Source organism: Sciurus vulgaris (genome assembly GCF_902686455.1).
Source record: "Sciurus vulgaris genome assembly, chromosome: 6".
NCBI classification, from domain to species: Eukaryota; Metazoa; Chordata; class Mammalia; order Rodentia; family Sciuridae; genus Sciurus; species Sciurus vulgaris.
The window spans coordinates 49,306,680-49,326,674 of NC_136466.1; the positions used below are offsets into that span (position 1 = coordinate 49,306,680).

Below are 19,995 nucleotides of genomic sequence, written 5' to 3' on the forward strand. Positions count from 1 at the left end.
TCGTATATCGTAAGCACAAGGCCCTGGGTTCAATCCCCAGCACCGCAAAAAAAAAAAAAAAAAAAAAAAAAAAAGAATAAGAATATAATAGGGTTGCGATATATATATATATAATAGGGAGTTTGGAAATGGATGAATTTCAACTTGGGAAATATCTTGTGGTGGCTCATTAACTAGAAATTTATAGAGAAATTTACCCTACAACTGGATAGTTTTTCTTGGCAAATTGAGAGTTGACTAAGTTTAGTATTTTATTACTGGAGATCATATTCAGTTTTACATGAAGGTTTGCAGTGGAAGAATGCTATAAAACGTCAGGGCTCTGTTTATATTCAGTTCAGTGGAGAATAAACCACATTCCAGTGCCAGCGTACTTATTGCAGCCAGTGCTCAGTGTTTCTTTGCTTTCTAAATGCTGATGTAGTGTGTTCACTGGTGGTGCAGGTGTGAAGAGAGGCTTGAGTATGAATCACAGGAAGACAGATATCAGTTTTGCGTGGAGCCCTGCGACCTGGCCCTTGCCACAGCTCTGCTACTCAGCAGCCAGTCGTGTGATTTTCAGCTTCCCTGTGCTGCCTCATTTTCTTCGCTTGTGAAATGAGGTTAGATGATATCAGAGGACTTGCCAATACTGAAATTACCTGATTCTGAGAGAGGAAACTAGAAGATGTTCTTATGGAACTTATACTTGAGACATGGAAATGCATACCACATGATAGAAAGGCCCACCTTCCCATACTTGTTTTTTGTGCCTCTGTTTGGGTGGAAGGCCCTGGATGGCAGCTGCCATGATGACAGACTTGGGAACTCTCTGCCACAGCCGGGTCTGTCATAAGCACTGACCGTCAGCAACACCCATTCACACTGTTTAAGGCCGCTCTACTTGCTGTGGAGGGTGGGTTGCAAGGTGTTCTTTTTTATTTTGTAAAAGTCAGTTCCCTCTTTTTGTTTTCTGTTTTGTGAACCAAGGACACTTTCATGGTATGATATAAAGGGAAAAAGAGCCAATAGATTTGGCGTGAGATAGACCTAGGTTCGTATCTCAGCTCCAACTGAACAGATATGATAATTTTATGGACTTCAGTTGCCTCATCTGTAACCTAGGGATAATTATGAATACCCTTCAGGGTTTGGGTGAGGACTGAGTAAACCACAGGGAAAGAATTGTGTGCACTGTGACAGCTCCTGTAGGCATGAACCACATATTCTGTGCCTAGGCAAGGCTTCCCTTAGGGGAGAGGAAGGAATCTGAGCATCTGCTGTCTCTGATAGAACATCTGGAAAACACTTAGGAGCGTGTTGCTAATCTCAGGCAGTCTCCTGGAATAATTCCTTCTCAGCCTGCCCTCTGCCCTACTTTACAATGGCTCCTTTTCCCTTGAAAAAGAAGAGAGACAAAAGGAGCAATTTGAATAGAGAAAGAGGCTCTGATTGTGGCCATGGTTTTTGGGAGATCACTGACAGTTGGCACGGGTGGGACCCAAGTATAAGAGGAGGATCCAGAGAGGACTAATGGGAAGAGAGGAGGGTTGAGCAGAAGGGTAGAAAAGGAAATTATTCTTGGTAGTCACAGTACTGTGCACCAGGGATTAGGGAGCATTTTGGGAATGCCATACCATAAAGGTCAAGATGCTTTGTGGAAGTTTCCAGTTCTCTATGAGGCTAGAAAATCAGGTGAAGTGAAAAAAATATATATATATCTTTTTCACACAGGCACAAATTTAATCACTCCTGTGGTAATTTTGTTGAATGTACTGCTGATAAGGATGTGGGTGGCAGTAGAGGAAATACTTTTCTCAGGGTGTGTAATAAGCAGTTGATGAAATGAGGCCAGCAAAAGAGTGTGTGTCTGGAGATTGTTCTGGGAGGGTAGGGGTTAGGCCTTATGGCTTCTCTTCTCAGCCCTGCCCTATCTTGTAGGGGCCCTTTTGAATGTGCTGCTTAACCTCTTGTTATATGCCACTCTTTGGAAATTGGAATTGTCACCCACTTTCCCTGGGTGTGGGGAGAATGCAGTGATTTAAACACCTTTCTCCGAGATGCTAGATAGCAGGGTATGCATGCACACAGAAGAAGAGTATCTGGTTTTCTAATGGCCACCATCCTGTGATTGCAGAGATGGAGGAGAAACACCTGATAAGAAGGCTGTGGACCTCCCTGACCAATACTTGCCTAGTGTCACTGTGAAGCTCTGGAGTATTCCACTACTGGTAGTGCCAGTTGCTCTCCCTGGGGCTGGAGTGCTGAGCAGCCCTGTGCTTCTACTGCAGAGCTGTGCTCACCAAGAAAAGGACCACGACTCACCTGCATTCCCCAGCACAAATTACCTTACCAAAGCCAAGTCTGGACATATTCTTTGGTTACTAATCTATTTGGCAGATTTTTTAGGGCTGGAAGTCCCAGTGGCCTGCTCTCTTCTTGCTGCAGAGCATGGCTGATATATCTGCACTGGGTGGCTATCACAATTGTTGAGCCTTGGACCCACCCAGAGTATCTTGCAAGTCCTGAGGAAGCATGGAAGTTCTGTATTATATCTACAAAGGCAACTAGAGGAGTTAGTTTTTTTTTTTTTTTAAATATAACACTAATTTTGTGTGTATGTATGTGTGGTGCTGGGGATCGAACCCAGGGCCTTGTGCAAGGTAGAGGCAAGCACACTACCAATTGAGCTATATCTCCAGGCCATATTCTGTAAATTTTGACTACCTCACAGATAGTTACTTGAGAGTTTCCCTACTTAGCCTCTGTCTGTGATTCTTCCCAAATGAAGAAGGATGAGCAGAATATAATTCCAAATGCAGAGACTGCTTTATACAACACACTAATTTGATCTGAGTCTGGATGACCTGGGCATTCTGACCTCAAGTGAGAGGAGAGTTGTGTCTTCAGAGAATGCCCATCCAGATGCCTTGCTTTGTATCCTCCTGTTGTTGGAGAACTTTCTGAAATCAGGAGTGTGCTGCAGGATGGGGAGGTGGCCCTTGATACCTGAGGCCACGGTGCTTGCAGCTCGTTTGCCCTACCTGCTGCGGACCTTCCTAGGGCCTCCCTGCATGGCCCTGGAGCATGTATGAGGTCTCTGCCAGTATGTTGGCAGGTGTTTTGATGTGGGGCTGCAGGGTTCTTCCTCCAGCCTCCCCTTCCCATATCCTTACTGTGCTGCTCAGTTTTCCCCCAGCAACAATGGACAGAGCAGTCGCTGGTAACCATGTAGTTGTCACATTTTAGGGCAATGTGAGACCTATTTATCTATTTATATGTAGCATTTTTGCTCTTGGTAAATTACCCTTGAAATAGCCAATATTAATAGAATTAAAGTTTGGGAAATTCTTGGATTTAGAATCCTACACTTCTAGGAAGAGATTTCTCTTGATATCTTCTTTGACCTATAGTCCCCAATGAAGTTTTCATAAACGCCAGCCAGAATTTGGGGAGAAACACTTTTGTGAACCCACAAAAAAATGGTTGGTTGGTTGGTTGGTTGTGCGGTGCTAGAGATGGAATACAGGGCCTTGTGTATGCTAGGCAAGCACTTTACTGCTGAGTTACATCCAACCCAGGATGGTTTCTAAGGTATAAATTTCAATCCTCCTCATGCCTCTATGAATTAGTCACATGATAATGTAGGCTAAAGAAAATAAGAAATGTGTAGATATGTTTGTAAGTTGATATTAATTTGGTATCTGTTTTAGCTTCCTCTCCCAACTAATAGTAGGCATTTGATTTTAATTAGGTCAGCAATAATGGTCATTACTACTTAAGAGCTCACAGTGCATAAGCCAATACACTATTTGCATGATTTTCTTTCAATCTTTATAATTATTCTGTGATGTAGATGGTGTTATTCTCATTTTACAGAGGAGCAAAAATTGCTCAAGAAGGTTAAATAACTTGCAAATCCACAAAACAATAAAGCATCATAAATAAAATTTGAACCAGGTCTAGCAGACTTCAGAGAACTTGTCCTTATATTCCACTTGGTATCTTTTTTGTTGGGTGCCTTGTAGGCTCAGGAGGAGTGTTATTGTTACAGATGATAAGAATTAAAATTATCATCCCATTTTGTGGGGAATAAGATAGATATTTAACTAAAGATAATATAGACAACTGTGTTAAGTGCAAAAAAAATGTTACCAACAAAGTTCATTTGAGGTTCTGTGGGAATTAGAAGAAGAGTCTGAGATTATATAAACTTAATTGGAGTCGTCAGGAAAAAACTTCAAAGAGGTGGTGCTCTTGAAGTGGTCTTGTTGGGTGGGCAGAATTTGACCTGGGGTGGGGGCGGTAAAGGAAAGCTTTGTGGGTATTGATGACTGCCAAATGCCCAGGTAAATAAATAAGCTCCTGAAGAGACTCTTAGATTGCCCACAGAGGGGGTATGTGTGTTGTGCACATGTGTGTGTTGTGAGCATCTGAATACCTCACACTTAACATGCTTTATAATTCCCTTCAAATGTAAAAGACTAATGAGTCTAAGTAGCAACATTGTCCAAACTAAGTTCTCTAGTTGTCCTGAGAACAGGAACACCTCTAAGCAATAGTTACTATTAATAGACATTCATGTTTATACTGGCCAGGTAGGAATGAGTATTTTTTTTTTTTTTAATTCTGTTTTCTCAGGTATCTGTGAATAGGGCTACTCCTTTTATATTTTTTTCCTCTTCAAGTATCTGTTTTTTAGCATGTTTGAACGTTAGACTTCCTGTTCTGCTTGATTTTGAAAACATCTCCCATTCACCTATCACGGGAAACCAGGGTTTCTGTGTAGCGTAGTTTACAGGTAGCAAGTTCAGGCAGCCACCAGTTCGCCCCACTGTGAACGTGGAGACCTCTCTGGACTCACAATTAAAGGCTATATAATGCATTCCACTACAAGTGACGAAACCCAGCGCCCAGAATAACAAGCAAGACAACTTTTTAAAGTGACTGTTGTTGACCAGCGTCTCCTGTGCATTTGTTTGGTAACCTTCTGGTGGATTTTTCAAAAGGCTAGTATGATTTCTTTCCAATTATTCTTGAGGAAGAGTGACTCTTCCTGATGGCAAAGCAGATGCCCTGGCATACACATCAGCAGGGCAATTGCCATGTTCCTTGAGTCAGCGTGACTCTACTCAGACACGGTGAAGTTGTCCTTCTGCTCAAGCCCAGGGAGAAAATGCTGAAGCTAGGTGAGTGAAGACTGCCCTCAGAGATCTTGGGTGTGATGTCTTTGTTGGAATCTGGCGAAAAGTTCAGGTGACTAAGTGACATGGTGTTGCTGTCTACCCGGAAATGATATTTGTCATGGCTTTAGAGGGGTCGTGTTCAACAAATCCCTGCTTTTCTTTTGCTGTGGCTGTGGCTGTGGAGAGCAAGTGGTTAGCTGAGGGGAGTATGAGTACTGTGGGTGAAGAAAATGGCATTTGAAGATTGTGTACAGTTTCATTTGTAAACAAAATGAAGAAGAGTTTCAGAAATGGAACTCTGAAAAAAATCGAGTAGATCTGTTTTACCTAAAGATTCTTCATTACATTTCCACTCACGTCTTGCCTGTAGGACACCCCTGGCTCTTAGTGGTCTGGTTACAGTGGTAATATTGTAAACCCGAGGGAGTTCATTTCTGTTCTCCCCTTGGGTCATTGTCAGAATATCTCTGTTGTCGTTTTTTGCTTATAGTCAGAAAGCAATTTTACCTTATATATAAAGCCTTTCATACTTTTAAAATAACACTTCGGATTTGTTTTTAGTCATACAAATGCTTCTACAAGTAGACTTAATTTTACTTTTAAAGAAAATGAAAGCCTTACCAAGGATCAAAGTAGAGCTTTTAAAACAACCTTTAAAATTATATTGGCATTTACACACTTTTGTTCAAATCAAGGCATAGTATTTGCTTAAGTTTGTCTTATTTTTTTCCTACTCAAAAGGCTTTCTGGAGCTTAAATTGAATATTAGGAAAAATCTAGAAACTGAAAGACATAGGTGGGTGTTGGTGTATCTAGTCTCTCTGCTCATTAATTAAACCCTTGGCAGCCAGTAGTATTTTGTAGAGTCATGACTACTTCTCTTGGATGGAATGTGGTCACCTGCACATCATTTATATAAAATAAACATTGGTCTACCAGACACCCAGAGTTGTGCATGTCTGTCTAGTGTGTGTATGTGTGTGCGTGTGTGCATGCGTGTTCTACCTAATATATAAAAATAGTTATGCGTCTATGACTGTACATTGTGGTGTATATACAGTCGGGATCAAAGCCAGTTTTGCTTGGGAAGGTTTTATGGAAGAAGTGAGTTTGGGGTAGAATTCCAGAGGGAAGGTAAGTAATGAACTTTGGCAGAATGAAGTATACATAAAACAACTTCCAAGGTTAGAGTGATTAAGTCATATGTGTTCATAAGTAAGCATGAACCATTTGAGAGCAGATTGTAAATTAGTGTTGGAAATAGACAGACTAAAAGTGAAGAGGGAGCAAAGGGGAAGAGAGCCAAGCAGAGAGCCAGAGGGGTGGAGAGGTGGGTAGGAAACTCTCTAGTGTTGCTGTAAATTTCCTCCTTGGATAGCAGCGCCTCCTGCCAATGTCGCCATCTAGTGGGACTGACTGAAATGCACGTGGGAGCACACCACCTTTTCTCACTTCAGGATAAAAGATGGTGTGCTGTCTTGGCAGTAAGGAAACATTTCTGTTTACCCAGGGTTTTAAGTGAAGAATAGAGAGATAAAATGGATGTAGTTACATCCCCCAACCAAAAAAATGATATTTATTTAGACTCTAAAAATATGGGACCAGATGTTAATACCAAGAATTTCTCAGAGACCAAGTTTGCTGAAGAGTGCTGGGTGTACTTGGCCCTCCCCCACTCAGGGCATGCACTTGAGCAATTCTGCAGCAGATGAAGCATGCCACAGCTGGCCCTGGGCCCTTTGGGTTTTCACCTGGGTCAGCTTGTTTTTTTCATGTGGTTCGAGTCCATCCTGGTGGCTGAGAGCACTCTTTCCATAGGCACCACAGTCCACAGACCTCAGAGCTGAAGACACCATGGAGGTCATTACTCCTCCTTCCCTGCCTTTCACCCATCCAGGAATGCATCCATTCTGCACATGCTTGCTGAATTCCTGTTGGATTCCAGATGCTCTTCCAGGCACTGGGGATGCAGCAGTGAAAAAAGCAGCTCTTGGAGATCTGACATTCTATTTGAGGGATACTGACAATTAGGCAAAGTAAATAATAAAATATATAGTAAGTGGGATGCTAAGTGCTAAGGATAAAAAAAGCTAAGACAAATAGAGAAATAGGGGTTGTTTTTGTGTGTGGTGGGGATGGTGGTAATGGGTGGCAGTGGTTGCAATTGGGAATAAATCCTCACTGGAGTGTGATATTAGACACACCTGAGAGGTATGAGGAAGCCAGACAGGGATATCCTGGGACAGAACATTACAGGCAGAGGACAAGCAGCAGCAAGGGCCCTGAGGCCCGGATGGCCTGGAGTGTTCCAGAAACAGCTGGAGGAGAGATGAGTCTGAGAGCTGGTGGGGACCAGATTAGTAGGGTCTACTTGACAGTTTAATGAATTTGACTTGTATTGAGCATAAGATAAGAAGACATTTGATTTAATCTAATTTGCTCCTTTTATACATGAAACTTAGCCCAAAGAAACCAAGTCAGGTGTCCTTTGTCAGGTGTCCCACTTCATAGTGCCAAAACTGGGACAGAAACCTTCCTCTCAACTCCAGCATTCTTCCGTCCACCCTGCCTGCCCAGCTGGGAATGCGTGACCACACACAGGCTCAGATGTCCAGGTGCAGTGGTCTGAGTGGGAGCAGAGTTCTGTGGCTCCTCTAGCAGCTGTGTTCTGTGTGGGTTCATCTTGGTCATTCCCTCAGTGTGTCCTTACCTACCTACAGAGGCCCACTGCAAACATGAGAATGGGTGAGACCTTTCTTCCCCACAGAAATACTGTGCCAGATGCTGCTTTTATTTATTTTGACATGGAGATAAATCCTTTGGGTTTTCCCAGTAGTTCTCTCCCAATCAGCTGGTAAGTTCAAGCACCCAAAGTCTGATGATGACTACCCTGTTCCTTATCTGCATTCATATTTAAGTTATTTGGATATAGTTAATATATGAAAAGGTTTCTGCAATCCTAAAGGGTTTGATCATAGCTCCTTGTATGGCACCATCCTCATGAAAGTGAGGTTGAGCATTAAACATTATTGAAAATTAATTTGAAAACAGAATTACTAGTTGAGGATGGAATGTGAACTCATTGTCACCAAGTACAGCTTTATGGGGACAATTTTTGCCCAGTACTCTGTTGTCTTCCTGCTGTGTGTTTGAGTCAGCCTTTTTCACTGCTGTGACTAAAAGACCTAACAAAAACAATTTTAGAGGAGAAAAAGTTTATTTGGGGGCTCACCGTTTCAGAGGTCTCAATACATGGACAACAGGCTCTATTCCTTGGGGCTCAAGGTGAGGCAGAACATCATGGCAGAAGAGTATGGCAGAGGGAAGTAGCTCACGTGATGATCAGAAAGCAGAGAGAGAGAGAGACAGAGAGAGAGAGAGGGACTCCACTCACCAGATACAAAATATCTACCCCAGAGGCACACCCCCCAATACCTACCTCCTCCAATCACACCCAACCTACCTTCATTTACCACTCAGTTAATCCCATTGGGGGGATTAATTCACTTATTGTGTTAAGACTGTCATAACTCAACCATTTCTCCTCTAAACCATCTTGCATTGTCTCACACGTGAGCTTTTGAGGGACACCTCACATTCACACCATAACATTGTGCTTTGCACTAAAGCCTTTTTCCCCCTCTTCCATCTCCATTATATTTTATGACTGTTGTCCTCTGGACACGGGCCAAATTCTCTAATATCATACTCTGATGAAGGTCAGACAAGTGCTAAGAATAGAAGAGAATGACTTTGAGCTGTCACCTGCATTGTCTCCTCTTGTTTAATCATTCTCTGCCCTGTATCCAGTAGATGAAGTGACATGAGGAATTTGCATCTTGAGGAGGGAACATGTTCTGAACTTTCTTGCATTGCTTAGACCCTTTCTCTTAAAGTTGAGCTCCTGTTATAATGTGAGATTTACGTAATCATTGTATCTTGCATTTGTATTTGTTATTTAGCCTCCCCCTCCCTTTCTTTTTTCCAACCAAGGTGATTTCATGTGTTCATTCACGTTGTGTATAAATGAACTCTGAAATCCCACCAACTTGAACCATTAAGTTGAGCATTGATTTGCATCCTTTGAAATCAGTTCTTTCAGTAAAGTTTTTTGGCTACCAGTGGAGCCTGAGGATGCAGACTTCTGTGGTCTTTTGGTTTGTTTGTTTTTAGTAGAGTGGTGCTGGGGGCGCGCGGAGTTCTCTGAGCTGGACTTGGTAAGAAGGAAAGAATGAGCACTTGCTGAGGAAAGAAATGCTGTGATCCAAACTCAGGGCCAATAAGACAGTGAAGCACAGCAGAAATCCAGATATTTGTGTGGAGGCTGCTGTGAGCAATAGACCATAAGAAAGTCTGACAGGAAACATTTCTGCAATACCAGCTTCCCATCTAAGCAGGAGCATCACAGTATTTTTTGCATGTGGGAGATGGAGAACGAAAGGTCTTAGTTCAAGGTGCCACCAAAGACAGTCTAATGAAAACCCTAGGTAATTTCCCAGCTTTTAGAAGGTCATCCTGTTGGGATTCAGTGATTCAGCTGTAGGACCACAGAGTGAAAGTGCTGAAATATAATTAGCTGTGTGCAGTGTGTTTAAAGCAGTGGACTTTGAATTTTTCTAAGGCTAAAATTGGGCCTGACTGGAACAAAGCAGTGCTTCTTACTATTGCCCCTTCTCCTGCTAACTACTTAATGATGTTTCTGTCCTTTGTCACCTGTGCCCCTGAGGTCCTCACCACACCTCAGCTCCTGGGAGAAATCCTGGGACAGATCTGACCTCGCTCCTGGTGTCTTACTCCAGATTGGAATATGGCACTTTCACACATACATACCTTGCTAGCACCTCCTCCCACCTACAAGTCTTGCCTTTTCTGTCCCATTAGGGAGGCAGCCACCTCACTATGACAAGGATATTCCCACATCAAGAAGCCCCTTAGGTGGTGGACAGCACCGGACTGTGCACAGGAGAAAGACTAGGGACCCAGGTCCTCTGCTCAGGCTCCCCACCTCACCTGTGCCTTTGAGGTTTCTCAGCCTCCATCCCCTGGCCTTCAGACTGCTGTCTGCTACCACTGGTATCAGGCCAGGCTTGGTCCTGCTTAAGAGGCAGCCTTCCAGGCTTCATATTGGCCTTTGTTAGAAAGCAAACTGGAAGAAATGGGACTGAGAGGGCTTATTGACTTACTGTCCAGATGTTGGGAATGTGGTGAAGCCAGCAGCAAGATTAGAAGCTTTCAGGCACTCTCCTCTGTGGATACACCACATAGTACCTCCGTTCTGGCCCATACTGTGCAAGAAAGAGAAACCTCAGTTTAGACTGGTCATACACAAGAGAATTTATAATTAGCTAACTAGGATGAGGTTTGTTTTAGCAATTCAGTGATGTCAAGAACTCATGTCCTTTCCAGTCTACCCTCTGTGGTTGTACTTCATCCGAACTGGGTTTTCTCACAGTGATAAGACTCTGCAGCAATTCTAGACTTTATATCCACAACACACCATCCTGGAGGAGACAGAGAACTGGCTTCTGGTGGCTGTCAGAGTAGTGAGCAACCTTTTCCAAAGCCCCGTCAAAATTTCTGACATCTCAGTGGCTAGTTTTTTGGCTACAGTGTCTGCTCTGGTGATTGTCTTGGGCTCAGATTGCCTAAACCAGTTACTCTACAGCAGAGGGGCATGGGATTGCTACAGTGGAGTTAAAATGTTTGGGCTGCTACTCAGAGAGGGAGTGAGGGAGGTGAAATTGAGTCTGCTATACAGGTGTCCTCTCGTGGTGTTTTTTCACTGAGTTGCTTCTTATTTGGTGACTGGCTATGGTATGGTATGCTTTAGTTGAATAGGACTCTGCATATGGGATTACTAACTCCTGATGACAAATGTCAGATGCTATCACGGTGAGCAAGGACACAGATTTCATGAAACCGTAGTTCATGAAGGGAAATTTTTCAAAGATCAGTAAAACATCTCCAAGGTACCATAGGTCTAGTCAGGTAGGCATCAAACAATTAGAATAGGAAGTAGAGAAAATTACTGTTAACTTTTCAACTTCTGGTAATTATATGTCACCGTAGAACACTGAAGTCCAATATAAGTTTTCTTTAAAAACTATAAAAGGCAGCTGTATATTCCTGTGGCCTTACATCTTAAAGATAAAACCTTAATCACTATATTTGACTAATTGTTTTATCTATTTAAATTTCAATAACTGGGCTTTGCATCATGTAAAGCTTTGAAACTGTGCATGAAGAAATAAAGCAAGGCAATCAGTCCTGAGAGTTTCATTTAATTTATTCTAGATGGGTCCTGCAGGATAGTGGCTGTCTGAGGCAGGGGCAACATTTGGAAGGAGGGAAGGGCAGAGTGATACAAGAAAACACTTTTGTGGTGAGTCAGTTGGAGCAAGAGAGGGGTCAGTGTATCTTTTATATAACTTCTATGGCTGCTGTCTAGAATTCCAAACTTCAGAACCTTGTTCCCAGCTAGCCAATATTCCCTGCCACATCCTTGAGGGAAAGCAATGCACAGAGGGAAACCAATGCACCGAGGGCCAAACCCTAAGAGGAACTAGGGTGAGCTAGGCCATCCATGTGGGTCCTAGAAATCAAATGCAGGAGTACTGGACTGGACTTCAGGGAACCAAGGGTATTAAAGGCTTGCTGTGCTCTCAGGAGGCTGGATGCAGGAGGAGCGCCGAGCTCCTGAGACCACAGTCGAGGTCTTAGAGATTTAGTTCTAGTTCCTGTTAAGACACTTGTATGATGAGTCTTTGGAAATGTTGCTTCAACTTGCTGGGCCTATTTTCCCATTTGTGACCAAGTTTGAGGAATGAGAAGTAGAATCAGATAACCTTGAAACCATCCTTTGAGCATTAGCTCTCTGATTCCTAGGTTCTGTACAAGGTGTGGTTGGAAGTATCACAAGGAACTAAGGTCCAGGGAGGGATGGGACTTATGTCCCCCATGTCAGGACATACAGGACATACACCATTTCTGCATTGTGTGCTTGATATCTCAAATAGCTACCAAGTGACTCAGCTGGCGGTGTGCCAGGCATGAATCGCTCCAAATTGAATGTTGTTCATTGGAGATCACAGATACTGCCTTTATGGCCACAGTTCTCTGAATGGAAGGATTATATCCTTGGCCAACCCAGCATAGGGTTTTGGCTGCCAGACTTGTGTTCTTGGACATGCAGATAGATGTCAGGAGTAGAGCTGGAGCTTTGTACTTGAGGTCAAATCAGGTGGTGACTCAGAGCAGGTACTTCTCTTAAAAAGTGGTTGCAAAGCCACAGTTGCATTTCATCCGTAGATTGGTGAGCCTGACTGATGTTTTGCACTGCTGTTTTGTCGAGAGTCTTATTACAGTGCTGTTGCACGCTGTCTTGGCTTACTGTTTGTTAGTGATTCTGTTGCTCAGTGACTCGCCTGTGCTCCACTCTAAAATGCTCACTGCTGGAGCTCCACCTCTGTAGGAGAGAGGGTGTTTGTTTTAATGTTAGTCTGTGTAAACCAGGGGTCCCAAATCAAATGCCTGTAGGAACCAAGCAAGTACTACGAAGGTATTCATAGTGCTCTGTGTGAAATGGGAGTTTTGTAGTATGAGGCATACTTAGAACAGATCTTCTTTAGAGGTGTTGAAGTTCAGATGAAAAAATAAAACTTACCTGGCTGTAGAAAAGTCCATCTTGAACTGAATTAGCCCTAAGGCTACCAATTTGTGATTCTTGGGCTATAAGCCAAGCGACTTCAGCTGTCTCGGCTGTGTTTGCTCAGTGTCAGAGATACCAGATTTTGTGAGTCTTTTATGATTTCATTTTTATAATTGACTTCAACTTCCACCTTGGATTAGAAAACTGGGTGTCTTCGGAAAAGAGAGCCATGATCATTTTCACCCACAAATTGGAAATAACCTCAAAAGAAATCATTCTCGTGAAAGTCGTTTTTAGCCTTTGGAGGCTGAATCAGTTTAGAGAAGCAGAGATGGAAATCTCAATCAAAATAGTTCTGAGTATTTTACATCATTTAAAAAATTTGCATCACAAAAAATAAGGAACTCCAAGCGTTTGAAACCTCACACTCCTGCTCTATAAACCATCTGTTGGTGTAGTCCTTCCTGTTTTTGCTTGGGGTTAGGCAGCAATGGGGTGAGTGATCAGGCAGAGCTGGGAGTGGGACATGCCCATCATGTTCATTCTCTTCCCAACCCTCCTCACACTCTTAATTTCTGCATCTCTGCTTCCCACCCACAGTGCCCTGCAGTCATCATGCCTGCTTGGAAAGAATAAAGAAACCAGTGAATTCATTTACTCTGAGGTGTTAGTCATTCACAGGCCTTTCTTCCAAGTATACTTGTATTTTAAAAAGAACCTGGTGGTGAAACAGAAAACAGGACAAAGAAAAGAGGGTGGTACCCAAAGTACCACCTCTCTAATGGAAGTATTTCTTGTATGCTAAGATTGGAATTTGGGGGTTCAGGAGCCTCCCCGGTGCCTCAGAGATGACATTTTGTATTGTCCTCTTTGGGTCAGATCCACTGGACCAGCGCCTGTGATGGGGAACGTGGAGGGGGTTTTGAGTATTCTTTTTTATTTACATTATTCAAACTCCTGTCAGAGTCCATGCAAATTCTTGCAACTGTGTTTTTGTAAGAGATGGTGGCACCCAGCTTCCCTGTGGAAATTTTAATATTTCTTTCTTAAAGCCACTCAAACTTGTGCTAAAATTGTGTTCTTCTGATAGTGCTTTCTCTGCAGGGTACTGTCTTCTGGGAAACTTCCTTAATGAATGGTCACCAGTGCTTTCCCTACTTTCTCAATGCAGGTTTATTCCTCAACCCTTTGCAATTTGGCTTCTACCTCTAATCGTGTTACTAAATTCTCTTTCTCAGAGGATCCCCAGTGGCCACCTGATTATCCTAGCCATTGATTTTTTTCTTCAGCCTTCCTTTCTCACTAGATATTTCTTCACCTGTGGATCTTTTTGATGCTTTCTTCCTTCTTCTTTTTCTTTGCTGGTATTTTTTCAATGAGCCTTTCTTGATGAGTCACTGCTTCAGGTCTGATTTAGGTTCTTCTCCTGTGAACTGTCCTAGAACATCATGCTTTTCTGATACTGTATTTATCATACTGGATTCTAGTTAGTAAATGTTTAGTGTCCTTCCCAAAACCTTCCTGCCCCTGCCCCCTAACTCAGTCTGCTTCAAGAACAGATAACAAGACTGTTGTATCTGTGTCTTGTACGTGTCTTGCCTGTACGTGGTATGACCTCAACAGATACTTGCAGAATGGAGAAATGTGTAAATGAAATAACATCTGAATGGTGACACCTACACCTTGCTCTAGAGCAGACAGTCTCTGGTTTCCTCCAGAACTCTTAATTCTCCCTTGGTCCCTTGCATATCCAATAACAAACTGTAGAGGGCATGTTAGATGCTGTCAATGGTGATGAAGTGGTACCTCACCCTGATGAAGATAGTTGTGAGGGAATCCTGGCCATTCACGTGCAGCTACTTCATCAGCAGGCAGTAACTCTGCATTGTTTATGTTGACCACCTTTTGAGGTGAGCTATGGAGTGGATAAGTTTAAGGGTTCACACCACCAACAGAATGGGAAACACTTTGTTCAGGAAACCAGGCAAATGGCTGTAATGAATTGATCATTCATTATTATGGAGAAAGAACTTGAATATTTGACAACTGAAGAGAAACATAGACTAAAAGTTAGAACTGATACAGTATTATGTATACATGTAGATGGTACTGAAACTTCTGGGCTATTTAGGGAATTTTCAAGGTAATTTTAACCATATGTAACTTCACTTTACGGATGTTAGAACTCAGTTTCACTCCTCTCCCCTCTGAAAGCATGACTGCAGTACATTAGGGGAGTTACATGAGTCAGTAGGCTGTGTACTAGGACAGGCTTTCTAGTGCTTTTATAAAGAATGTGAAATCCTAATCACTTGCATATTCTTGTCTCTTGAAATTGGGCAGAAATTGTTGACTGGGTGTAAATACAATGAAAAATAACTATCAGGCAGGTTTAGTGAGCAAAAGTAGGTTCATATCTATATTATAGAACACTGTGGTTAAAAATGATAATCTTCATTTAAGAAACTATGGTCTATAGCCTTTAATAAATGAAGACTAAATATTTTATGTAATTTGTTCTAGAAATACTTTTAGTTAAGACTGAGCTGTATAGGAGCCCCCCACTACTGAAGAGAGCTCTGTTATATGGGAAATTGGTCTGAGACAAGAGGCTCAAGTTCATCCACATCAGTTGCCCTGCTTAGACCTCACTCAGACTCAATGTGTAAAATGGAATTCCTCGTGTCCCTCATGGCCACACCTGTTCCTCCTCTGGGCTACCAACACTCAGCTACTTTTTTAAAAATTAATGTCTGGCTCCCTCTTTCCCCAGGGTCAGCCAGACTCCTAGCCTCCAAATTAACTTTGCCCTTGACCTTTCTTACTGCCCCAAACCCCTCTTTGGGTGATGTGGCAGTTTCCTTTTAGTGTGGTAATTGGTGTTCTGCTCAGAGAGACACCATAGTATAGAGAAAAAATAGCAAGGAATGAGGTCAGAAGACTCACATTCTAGTTTCAGCTTACACTCAGCCCCAGCTAAGTGGCTGTGGGCCAGCCACTTAATATCTCTGAGATTCTGTACCCTCATCAAAAGCAAATGTTGTCAGTAATACCCAAGATTCCTTCCTTACAGGCTTGTCAAGAGAATCAATGACAAAGTATGCCAAAGTACTTCAAGGACTAGAAAGCACCACCATGCTGAGATGTATAAGAAAAAAGATATGTTCTAGAATGTTTCTAGCATAACACTAGCATGTAGTAGGTACTTGATAAATTATACTTATTATTGCCGATGGTAATATACTTACTCTGAGCACATGAGTTATTTGGTTCTAAACTGGGTTGTTGATTCAGAATTTGGGGCTATGGCCAAGTGAGATGCTTTTTATTTCCTCTGATCCAAATAGCAAGATATTAGGGACAAACGAAGTGCTACCTTTTTTAAAAATAACCTTTCAAAATTTTACTTGACACATAATATTTGTACAAATTTATGGGGTACAGTGTGATAATTTGATACTTTGATAATTTGATAATTTGATGTATATAATGTGTGATGATCAAATCAGGGTAGTTTGCATTTCTAGCTCCTTAAACATTTCTTTGTGTTGGGAAGCTTTGAACTCCTCTCTTCTAGTTCTTCATAAACATATAGTAAATTGTGAACTATGGTTACCCAACTGTGTTATAGAAAATTAGAACTTATTCCATCTAATTGTATTTCAGTGCCCTTTATCCAACTTTCCTCTATTACTTCCCTCTCTCCTTCTTAGCCTCTGGTGGAAGGTCCACTTCCACTAGGAAACATGAGGTCCACTTTTTAAAGGCGCTATCTTTTTATAATTGCTGACTGATTTCATCCACTGAGAAAAGAGATGGCAAAATTAATTACATGTTGTGCAATGATCCCAAATTGACTTTAAAGAAAGCACAGCATCTAGTGAATGGAAGCAGTCTCTGAAAATGAGCTCATTCCTTGGAGGCTTGCTTAATAGAATGTTTATTGCCTGAAAGAAATCCATGCCTTGAGTAAAGAGGTGTCTGGAATTCCCATCTGGGATTTATTAGTATATATATTCAGATGGCCAGTGCCGGATGTTAGTTCTTAACTTAAAGGAAACAAAGTTTTCAATCTGAGGATGGAGAAGTTGCTGCTCTTTTAAAGTGGGCAGCTGCTGCCAGTATCTTGCTGGCCCTGGAAATTCCATTAACTGAAATGGAATTTTGTCCAATCCATCTTATTAATGGTCTCTGTGGTAATTGTGGTGGGTTGGGTAGGTGGCTAGTAAGGTTGCCTTTATAAAGATAAGAACAATCCATTTGTTGAAGCCTAGAGTCCCGTGGACATCTACTGGGGAGGCTTGCGTTTGCTCAGCCCTCTGTTTATGAGGATGTTAAAGGAAATGCGTCCATTCTGTGCATGTTGTAAAACAGAAGGTTTGCAGCTGTCAGAATTATTTTCTTCTTGGCTCCTTTTCTGAAAGAATTTTTGGAAACTTGTAGATTTGTGGATGGTTACAGAGTGTCAGCCTCAGTTCCCCAATGCAGTGCGTGTGTTCTTTTCTTTCTTTCTTTTGAAGATAGCAGATATGTATATACCTAGTTCCCCATATTGTACTTTTGGGGCATGGGGAAATTAAGTTTATTCTTGTATGTTGTCATAACAGTGTTATAAAATGATGAGATTATTGTTTTTGTTAGTTGTATAGAGCCTTTGAAGTGTCCAATATGTGTTGTGCTTTCTAGAAAGGAGAAAAAGTAAACACACGTAAGGTATAATCTTATGTTTTAAATAGCCAAGGTTATAGATCTACTTCAGAAGACAACAGGATGGTCAGCTTTAAGTATAATAGATGTTTACTGTAGGTGTTTAAGTTCACTGTGGGCTTCAGCAAATTTCGTAAAGGAGATGGGACCTGAAGAGGGCTCTGGAATGGTGTAACAGCGGAAAAATTAGACTGGCAGCAGTTGCTCCCATGGTGTGGTTGCACAGGGTATCATGATTCATCCTAAGGTTCCTTTTAAGTCATTTCCAGTTAATGAAAGCAAGTATCAAAAGTTTCTGAATGATTACTTACTCTTTAGACCATCCATATCTATGAGTGTGTGGCACACATTCACAAACGCATCTGTGGTAATGCCTTTCATGCTCACTCGCATTGCATTGGCTTCTTTGGGAGTGAGAGACTGGTGTGCCAGCTGGCATTCTGGGAATAGTACTTTACCCACAGCCTGCCTTAGCTGTGTACCTTCATGGGTATAGGGACTGAAGCAGCCTGTAGTTGTGACAGGTAAGGAATTAGTGTATTCTAGCTTCAGTGGGCATTTGAATTTTCAACCTATGGTCTTATTATGAGAAAACTGCCTAAAAATCGTAGATAATGCCAACTAGAAATGCTGGCCCGATTGATTGATATAGGAATGGAGGGGAAAACACCCATTCAGGAAATATTTTGGTTGTGGGACTTAAATTAGAAATACAAGTAATGCTGATTATAAGGTTTCTTGGCACCATTGCCTAAATGGGAATAAATTTAATAATATATATAAAGAAAATCAAGACACTGTGTTGGAGGTGGACATGAAGGGCTGTCTGTGCCTTCAGGGATAAGACTGTCCCTAGGTACAGTGACCCTAAGGAACCTCCCAGCAGACAGGTACTAATGGCAGTAGGAAATATGTGGGCCGGAGCAGATGTTCCCAAGTGATCATGGCTCATGGGACCCTTAGTGTCTCTGTAATTTTTTTTAATGTCATTTCTAGGACAAAAGAAATACCTAACAGTGAACATTTATTGAGTGCTAAGGTCTAAACAACTTAATAACTTTGTAGTTCTGTGAAATAAAAATTGAAAGATAAAAAGGTTTTTACTTTCTTCTTTATTTACTAATGCACGTGTACATTCATTGGGCACTGCATGTATCAGGGTCCATTCAGGAGACAAACCACACAGTAATTTGAACAGAAAAGTTTAAAATAAAGAAATATTAACTAGGAAACCACCGTGGTAGTTCTTCAAAAAATTAAAAATAGAATGACCACATGCTCTCACAATTTCACTTCTAGATAGAGCCCCCAAATAATGGAAAAGTGTCTTGAAGAGGTATTTGTGTATCAACATTGATAGCAGCATTTTCAAAAGAGCCAACAGGTAGAGGCAACCGAAGTGTCCATCTGTGGAAGAGTGGATCAGCTAAATGTGATGTACAGATGAAAAGAAATACCATTCAGCCTTTAAAAGGGAGGAAATTCCGACATATACCACAACATGGATGATCCTTGAGGACATTATGCTAAGCGAAATGAGCCAGTCACAAAAGAGAGATACTTTATAATTCTGCTTAGATGAGCTACCTAGCGTAGTCACAGTCTTAAAGACAAAACAGCCCAGTAAATAGTTTTGCAAGATGAAAAATTCGTGGAGATGGATGTTGACAATGATTGTACAAAAATGTGAATATACTTACTGCTGTTGAACTATACACTTAAAAATGGTTACGCTGGTAAATCTTATGTTATGTGTATTTTACCACAATTAATAGTACTATTGCAAAAGAAATATGAGCTATAATTGGGGTTGGCTAATAAAGAGAACTGTAAAGAATAGAGAAGTAGTAGGTATCAGGAGCAGCCACCACCCTGGGTGTGATATGAACACTCAGGCATAAGCTTCCTTCCACTTTAGATCTTATAGGAGGGGGATGGTTGACCCTTGCTCCCTGGGTGACAGAGAAGTCACTGTGGTGCTGTGCTGGCAGAACTTGCTGGAATAAGGTGCTAAGGAAAGCTGTTACCGGAAGGTTCCTCACTGGAAGCATTCTGCTGCAAATCACCTGAGAGAGATTCCAGGCAAGCCATTGGAAGCTGTGTGGTGCTGACCATGGCGCACAGCCGGGTCCAGCTGCTGAAGAAGGTATCACACTCAGGAACTGGATGCTGGAGAAGCCATCCATGCTTACAGGTGCTTGCAGAAAGCAAGCACCAGAACCAGGAAGGAAACTTCTTTCTGTAAAATCTCTGCAGTACCCGCCACCGATGAAACAGAATTGTACCAACTGCAAAAGAAAAATATATTAAGGTCCCTTCTTAATGTTTTCACAGCAGGTAATGAGGTTGAATGTAGAATGTGAAATAATAAATTTATCACTAGCCACTTCACAATTTCTCAGACCTTCAGATCTGACTGGATTCTTCTACCCTCATTTCCTGTTCCACATCACTTTTTACATAATACTTGCTTTT

The 19,995-nt window shown here is 41.8% G+C and overlaps 1 protein-coding gene across 2 annotated transcripts in view; it reads left to right on the top strand.

The window, feature by feature from the left end:
• Positions 1–19,995, top strand: part of TNFAIP8 (TNF alpha induced protein 8) — a 112,272-nt gene that overhangs the window by 46,910 nt on the left and 45,367 nt on the right. Inside the window, exon 1 of one of the 2 annotated variants that reach the window (XM_079145696.1) lies at positions 4,691–5,168. The exons of the other annotated variant lie outside the window; for it this stretch is intronic. Within the exon in view, the coding sequence (XP_079001822.1) occupies positions 5,156–5,168 (13 nt within the window). The 5' untranslated portion in view covers positions 4,691–5,155. Of the gene's footprint in view, positions 1–4,690; positions 5,169–19,995 lie in introns of those variants that run through there. 2 annotated transcript variants of the gene reach the window in all.